The 8,564-nt window shown below is 40.7% G+C and overlaps 1 protein-coding gene across 2 annotated transcripts in view; it reads right to left on the bottom strand.

Annotated features, from left to right (window-relative positions):
• Positions 1–2,728: 2,728 nt before the first annotated feature.
• LOC103141634 (meteorin-like protein) overlaps positions 2,729–8,564 on the bottom strand; it is a 6,223-nt gene continuing 387 nt past the window's right edge. Inside the window, exons 2-4 of one of the 2 annotated variants that reach the window (XM_007557361.2) lie at positions 7,881–8,281; positions 5,678–5,737; positions 2,729–4,563 (exon numbers count right to left, since the gene is read on the bottom strand). In XM_007557361.2, the coding sequence (XP_007557423.1) occupies positions 4,235–4,563; positions 5,678–5,737; positions 7,881–8,281 (790 nt within the window). In that variant the 3' untranslated portion in view covers positions 2,729–4,234. The remainder of the gene's footprint in view (positions 4,564–5,677; positions 5,738–7,880; positions 8,282–8,564) is intronic. The other variant, XM_016673941.1, reaches the window with a different exon arrangement.

Genomic DNA, 8,564 nt, shown 5'->3' with positions numbered 1-8,564 from the left:
ACTGTAAGCAAGCCGCATGGCCCCCTGGTGACATGTGACACCTCTGCAAGAACGAGCCATTGGTCTCACTTTGTTGCTTTGTTGTCACTGCTAATCAGACTTCTTGCTGAATAAATCTGCTTACAATTTGCGCACCGTTTAATAATAATAGAAAAACACATAAACAGGACTAAAATGGTGGCTCAGCTGGGAATTTTACAGCTGGGGCTGTTTGGAGTCTCTTCGTTGCGCGTCTAAAGTCTCTTTTAATGATTTTGTGTCTCATCGGATTTATTTTGCAGCTTCTATTTGTGATCGTTTTGAACAACTGAGCAGAAATCATAGTGACCTTAAGCAACTTCTATGAATGGGTTAGTATCTGGGTTTTTGCTCCATATCTTACCTGTAGCTACTTCTTTCATGCTTATGATGCCCAAAAGTCTCTCCCGCTATTATTTTCTGAATAAGAAGATGCATTTTTTTTCCGGATATTTGCACAATGTGTTCAAATCAACAGCTGTTTTTTTTTTTGTTTGTTTGTTTGTTTTTTTTTAGAGTGAACTGCTGCCACCTTGTGGATACTGCGTGTAATGACAGTTTCTAGCCAACTACTCTCCATTCTAAGGAAGTCAAGTTGTAGTTAAATTCCTAATCAGTCATTATGAAAAGCTGGATTGAGAGTTTCTGTGAACGTAAATGTAAAATAAATGTATGTTTTTCTTGAAAAGCGTAAATTTTTTCATCTTGTGACAAGTTGAGAGAATCCCGCCACAGATTCTCAACCGGGTTTTAAATCAAAATGATTTTATTTGAAGCGTTTTCTTTAAGCTCAGATTCTATGTTCAGGGTCATTGTCCTGCTTGAAGGTGTATTGATTTCTATCAACCTTGCCTTCATCTCCAATCCAGCTTAAATAAATACTTTAAGTCAGAAACATACACTTTAAGATTTATCACAATTTTTCAAGAACACAATGTTTCTCTTCAGAGCTGCTGAAAATCTGCTCAGCCTTTGCTCTGTCTATTAATCCAAGATTACAATATATGTAAATACATTTCAAAGAATGATAAATTACAAACTGACCTCCAAAAAATCTCTCCGACACAAACTCCTTTCAGCTGTAGATTTATTTAAAGTATTTCAGTCAAAATTTGATTACTTCTCGCTTTCAACCTCAAATGTTTCCCACTTTTTTTTCTTAAAAAAAAGAGAGAGACCAAATAGCAACCTTTTCAAAGCCAAACGGCATGTCTTCTGCAGCTTTGTGCTCCTGCTACTCTCTCCCGGCTCTCTATAGCTGCAGAGGTGAATGCCGGCGTGGCTCTGGAGGGTGTCATGCTGTTTCCATATTGTACCCCTGGGCCTCCCCGCAGCAGTGGCCCACATGGGAAAGCAGGCCAGGCGGTGGGATAAACCAATTACTCCCCAAGTCATAGCGGACTCCTGCCGCTGCACCATGCCGCGGCTCCGGGGCCCGAGCCCTCCTAGGCTCGGTCCCCATGAGAGCCAGCTGGAATTCCCAGAGATGGGAATTGTGTGGTCTCAAAAGCCTGCAGAGAGACTATATATCGCTTGAAAAATTGACATGGTGGCCTCCTGGGAAAGAACTGGGGGAGGCGACATCATACTGGGTTTCTGCAGAGTTTATTTAGGGGGAAACATGATGTAGCTATGATAAGCTATATTAGCCTTGGTTGCTGATCCACCAACCAAAGTGGACTTAGAAGAACGTTAGACATACGTCAGGTAATACACAAAACATAAACTAATGGTTTCTCTTGCAGCACATGATGCATGTTTATTGAACCTGAAAAGAGAAATAATTTGAGGTCCTGCGGTGGCACAGGGCTAAAGCTCCACCCATGCATGGAGGCCTTACTCCTTGACATGGCAGTCAGGTTTGATGACCTTTGCTGTTTATCTTTCCCCTTTCTCATCACCCACTTTCCTATCTGACCACTCTCAAACAAAGGCCACTACAACCAGTAACACCTTTAAAAACACAATTCAACAAAGTAAAAATGAAAACAAAAACAACAGGGAGAAATATTGTTGCTGGCGTTAACCCCGTTCCATCCTCTTTCTTTCTTTGACTTTGGAGCCCCGATGGCCTTTTTCTTTGACCGCAGCTGCAACAACGGTTGTTATGTCTGCTAGAGGCCTTGTCACCACAGGGCCATTGTGCGCTCGTCATTCACCGCTCAGTCATTTACACTTTTCATTGGCTGCTATTTAGTCCTCATAAAACGTTTAGCACACCAATTTGTGAGCTCAGCCCAGCCTGGGAGAGAAGCGTGGAAGAGCTCAGAAAGCAGTTGCTTTAAAAGTCAATTAATTGTTCTCTCTTGGCTGGGTGGGGACAGGTGGGGGGATCCCTGGGATTTGAGGGGCCTCACATCTGTCTTTTTGTCTTCTTGAGTCAAGAAGAAAAACTAAAAGGAAAGTTCTGATTCTGATTCGGACTCTTACTTGTGGTGATCTGGGAATACTCTTCAAAACTTATCGTAATAGTGTTATCATGTAGGAAAGGGGACGTGTTGAGCAGTTCTGCAGGAAATCCCTTTCTCCTCAAAAACCGGATGAGGAGAGAAGGTGGAGATTCTGAGGAGAAAACAACATTTACACAAAGAAAGAGGAGCTATAGGGTTTAATTTGTTGATCTGGGGGATTCTGAATGAATGATTGCAATGGAAATTTCAGCTTTATTACTTTATAATTGAATAATCACAAATATACATTTCAATGTTTGTAGGTGGTTTAATTAAAGATAGCAGTAAAAAGTTACAAATTGAACACATTAAAGTACCTTTTTAATTATTATTTCTTTCCTCAGGAAAGAATTAAACTATATTCATCTAACATGTAAAAAAAGAACACACTGTATAAACATACAAGACTTTAAAAAGTATTAATATTTTGATATATTTTACACATTTTCTCACATTGCAGCAATAAACCTGTAAACCACCTTCATTCTGGTACCCCAAACTAAAATCCAAGGCAGAAATCACCAAATTACTAAATGAACTTCACCTGTATGCAATTTAATTTCATTGTGAATGCTACTCTGCTGTGTGAAGGACACAGAGGTTTGTTGGGGTACAATGGTGAGCTAAAAGCATCATAAAGACCAAATAACACAGCAGTCATGTTGGGTATAAAGCTTGGGGAGATGCTTAAAACAGAGTCAGGCTATAAAACAATGTCCCAAGCTTTCAACATCTCACAAATTACTTTGAAATGAAAAGAAATCCTATCAAGACCAACAGACCAATTAAGTAGAGCATTAACCCAAGTAGAAACCCTGGACCTGTGGTGACTCTGGAAGAGGTGCTGACATGCTGAGAAATAAGATGATGCTATTTAGATCAAAAATGTTAATGTGTTATGATGGTCTAGTCAAAGTTTCGACTTAAATCCAACATAAACCTGAAAAACACTGTTTAGAGATGCTCTCCATCCTGTCTGACAGAGCTTGAGTGATTTTAGAAAGAATAATAGGAAAATAAATATCAGTCACCAGAGGTGGAAGGTTGATTGAAGCATAAGAGCAAAAGAACTGCAGCAAAAAGTATTTCCACAAAGTTGACGAATGGACTGGATATACATGCATGTCTAAACCTCCTGTTTTATCATCGTGCATTGCTTTATGTTGGTCTGTGTCACAATAAATGAACTAAAACACACTAAAGTTGTTATTTGACAAAATGTGGAAAACAGTACAAACGAAAAAGAAAATTAAAAATAAAAACAAAAAGTGCGAATATCAGTAACTTTTAATTCTATTGCCAGTTTGGAAACAAATAAAACTACAGACAGATGTGAGGCAATACAACATAAACTTCTACAGGCATATGTGTGTACGGGCCTAAAGTCACAAAGCCAAGCTGTGAGGACAAATAGCCCACCTTCGTCTGCCCTCCCACCTCAGATCATAGAGCACCGTTCGCACAGAGACCACAAAATGAACAACAGCTAATGCGAGGAGAGCTTAAAAAGAGAGCAGCAACCCAACCCCTCGTAAGTCTCCCAGGACTAAAGGCGGTGATTGGAGACAGACAAAGGCGGCCACTTTCTGAGCCCCATTTCAGGAGGCCCTGCTGTTCTTCTCCTCCACATGTGTTTCTCAGCAGTACTTCAGCAGTTTTGCCCCCGCTGCTGAACCTTGATGCCACCTTGTTGGCACATGACAGCTTTACAAGGTTCCCGCAGCGCCATTACAGAGTCCATTTGGCTTCAAAAGCCACACACCTCTTCAGTCCAGAGGGAAGTCGCAGGAAGTCCTTCGTCCCATCCTGGCCTTGTGGTAGACAGAGAGGAAGTCTTTGTAGCGCGGGGCGCACCCTAACCAAGCTTCCCCAAAATGCTCTGAGCCTGTGAAGAGGAACTGTCCGTCACCAGGCTTTACATGGCACTGCAGGAGTGTCCGGATGTGTCCATGCCAGGACTGAGGGGACATGTGTGGACGCATTTGTTGCTCAAACATTCCACTACGCTGCCAGTAAACCTTTGTTGTCAACACCTCCACTAGTGATGACTGCCTTTTAGAGTCATGGAAGACATTCTTGATGTAGCCCCGAACCACTGCAAAAAAATTAAAAATACATCCTTAAAAAAAAAAAAAATTTTTTTAAAACATCACAGGCACCACTATTGTTTGTATAAGATCCCCTTTTCTAGCAGGACAGTTGTAGACATTCATAGCAAATGCACCTCAAAACACCACTCATCCAAGACAGTATAGATATACCACTAATGCCTGCTGTGGCACATTCTACACATACCAAGGAATCACTTTGCTGACATTGAGTGGTTGGAGTTTTGTCCAAAAAAGTGCCTGTTTTTACTAATGTGCATGCTGAAAAACTGAATGTGTTTTAAGAATGATGCTCAAATTGGATAATAGATACGTTTCCTCCAAACACAACGCTAACAGCTCTGTGCTTTACCATCGTGAACAAATATTCAGCTTCTTGCCCTCCTTCTGTTTTCCATCCTTCCTTTGGCCACTAGGAGGTGTGGCCCAATGTGACTGGTAGAAACATGACGTTGCTCATGAATAAGAGGAGGAGTTTGTCAAACTCACCAGCAAAGGATTCTGGGATCTATATGCATGATTGTGACAGTAATTCTGTAGTTCAGGATTTATTTTCCCTACTTAATGAATATACTCAAATCTGATATAAGATTATGAGATTATGCTGTTGCAATACAAGATTTTTGTTTTCAGTATTATTTTTACAAACTCATGGAGTGTGACTGTCAGTATGCTGTGGCAAATAGAAGTAAAAAAATAATAGTTTGTCATCTTCTGCCGTTAAAATACAGTATGTCAATAAAGGGGAACCACTTGTAAAACTTCAGCAGTTGGTGTTTTCAGTTCCCAAAACTTTGCTGAGCTGCTACAGTTTATTTCTGTGGTGGGTTGCAACAAAAGAAAAAGTGTTGCAACTTTATCTGTATTTTTAACTATGCCTGGCTCAGCATTCTGGGGAAATCTGCGGCATTCTGTTTTAAGTTAAATATTTCAACTCTGAATTAAACTCCCCAAAATCATTCATTTATTGTCTGCCTGGCTATAGTAATGAAATATACTTATTTCTTCAGCTTCATTGTGAACAAAGTGAAACGCTTTGATTTGTGAGTGGCTCCCCAAACAGACGTGGGTCACTTTGTGTCAAATCCTGCATGTACTCACCAAAGTCACTGCTGCAAACAGCCATGAGCAATTCTGTGTCGTTGCAGGGTCGGCATGAAGCTGTGGGTGGACAGAATGGGCACAACGTGTCAGTAGAAGCTGTTTTCTGACTCATTTTTCCACTTTCAATCAATGCATCGCTCCTTCCCTCTGAAATGCCTTTACCCATTATGCCTGATATTGATTGAGAGTAGCCTGTCAGCTATTCCCTGACCTGCACACCATCTCCATTCATCTCCAAGCTCCATGGTTTAGTTAGTGGAATGCCATTTGCTCCTGCGTTTGAGCTCCGCCTACAGCATCACCTCCACATATAAACCCTACGCTAGCACTGACCCCATGTTTGACTTCTTTTGTACAGACCTAATTGAATGACCTCGAGCCGAAGCAGAGGACTGCAGGAGTCAAACTCTCTGCTGGCCTGCTAATACAGAAAAGATAAACAGGCAGCTGTCTATAAAGGGCCCGGGGTGACATCAGCATGCCTGGAATGGCCCGCACACTTGGATAAATGCTAATAAACAGACAGGCACAATGATGAGGCATTTGTGGAATCTGCAAAGTATTTTTGTGCTGAATGAAGGCCTGCTGGCCTGGTGCCCTCTGGCCACCCTGTGGTCTGCTGCATCCTCTCTGCTTTGTGTCCTGATGGAAACCAGACAACCAGACAAAACACCAGAATGACCAGCAGCTGCACGTTCCTCTCAGCACGACTCGGCTCTGTTAAATTAGCACTATTTTTGTGCCTGGTTTTAATATATAATCATGTGTTTTTGATTGCTTTTGAGCCCGCTTCTCTCTTTGTTTTGGATTCTGCAGCTTGTCTTTTTGGTGAAGGCGAAACACCAAAGGTCTTGTTGGTCTACTTTCTGCCTGACCATCGTCCTGAGACATGGATCCAACAGCTGAAATTACTTCACTGCATGGAGCTTGAAGTGAAAGATTATTCTCTGCATAGAAAAGACTCTGATAAACATCTGATCGACTGCTTGGGCATCTTCAGTTGGAGGTTTCCCAAACACATACCTCTGGTAGAAGAGACACCAAGGCTGACCAGATATTAAATAAATTAAATGTTCATTCTTGCCTTGGAACATCTCCCAAGAACGAGCTGGAAGGAAGAAAAGATATCCAGATTTTCCTCCTGGACTTTTAAAACTTTATAACTTTTGATTATGCACGTTTAGTTCTTTTACACCTTAGTGCAGGGAGACGCCCAAATATTTATGCCAGAATTCTTGGCTTTATGCTGTCAAATAAAAAAAGTATCTAAAGTGATGCAGCTTCTGATGGAGAACAAATAAGCAAAGTATATTGTGGTCTATTTGCAATAACTTCCTGGTTGAAACTGTTTTCAGCAACTCTGTATTTTTTGGTTAAAATGTCCCTTTCATGTGTTTCTTTTAAACTTTATATCAAATATAGATATTAGATTTGAGAAGTCACTGGGCTCAGGTCAGCAGATGTTTGGTCCTTTTGGGTCCCATTTCCCACCTTCAAAACTTATTTAAAGTCTCATTTTTAGTATTTGACATGCAAACTAACTTGTCATTTACTTTACTTTAGGGACTTAAAATGACTTAGAATCAGAGTTTAAATGCTTTTTTCTCTTTGTTTTATTTTGCTTGTGTGGCTCCACATTTCAATTTGATTGAGTTTTTTTAATGAACTTAAAAAACTAGTTGTAAATCTATTTTTTTGAATTAAAAGTGTACTTTGAAGACTATTATTATTAGGGGGAAAATTACCATTTATTTATGTTTATAACAAGATTGGGATATTTTAACCCACTTGTTCATTTATTTGTTTTAATTGTATGTATTTATTTATTTGTTTTGCAAAAAGGGTTAATACTAATACTAAGCGAACATAAAACTTCCTTTCTCAACATGGGTTAAAAATGTATTTTATTTAGATTTATCTGTCCTAACCTGATCGCCTGTTCAACTTCTTACAACGAGAAGTAACATTATTACACTAAGCTCATCCATCGGTTACGTTTAATTTACGTTAGAAACCGTCCTTACAAAAATGAAAGGTGTGATAATTGTGTTACTGACAAAACACCTTCCTTCTTTCTTTTTCTTTTTTGTTTCTTTCTTTACAATTTTTTTTATTGACCAATAAGCTACTCGTAAAGTCGTGTTCAAATAGCAACACCGAATTAAATCTGTTTAACTCAAAGAAAAGTGTCGACACTCACGCTCCAAGCCACCGTAGACGCTCCTGTTGCGCAGCAACTCATATCTGAAGCCGACTGTGCGTCTGATCCACGTTCCTGGACTCTGCGGGCCGGTACCTGCCTGTAGGTAGATGACCGGACTGTGCGGCCCATCCGCCCGAAAACAAAACACCTGCCGCCCGGTGCGCCCGCCGTCCTCCGTCTCCAGCAGCTCCAGCTCTCCGGCCCGCTCAATGAAAACGCTGGCTCCGCTGAGGGATGGAGACGGTTGGATGCAGACCCTGTTGTACCGGATGGACGACAAATTGGGCTCGAGCGCCACTCTGAGAGCCTGACCCGGGTAGACCCAGCTCACGAGACCTTCCGTGCAGCGAAGCCGCACCTGGAGAACGATCCTGCGGTCAACGCCAGCTGGAAAACCGCTGCATACAAATGAATGGGTTTGAGCAGCTTTTTTATTTTATTTTTTACAAAGGTTATTGCGTGAAAAGGTTTCAAAAACTACCCACTGACAAAATATAACAGCTAGTAGTTGCAGTAAAACATATAAGTAGAAATAACTTATTCCCAACAACGACTGTGAAACGTTAAAACAACACACTCAACTGTTACAATCATTAAACAGACTCGTAGTTTTCTTTTGTTGTACAACTATCCAAAGTGTAGGGTTTCTTTACTTTTCTGTTTATGTTGCTATTTGACCTT

The sequence above is a fragment of the Poecilia formosa genome, unplaced genomic scaffold, assembly GCF_000485575.1.
Source record: "Poecilia formosa unplaced genomic scaffold, Poecilia_formosa-5.1.2 Scaffold88, whole genome shotgun sequence".
NCBI classification, from domain to species: Eukaryota; Metazoa; Chordata; class Actinopteri; order Cyprinodontiformes; family Poeciliidae; genus Poecilia; species Poecilia formosa.
This window is presented reverse-complemented; position numbering and strand designations above follow the sequence as displayed.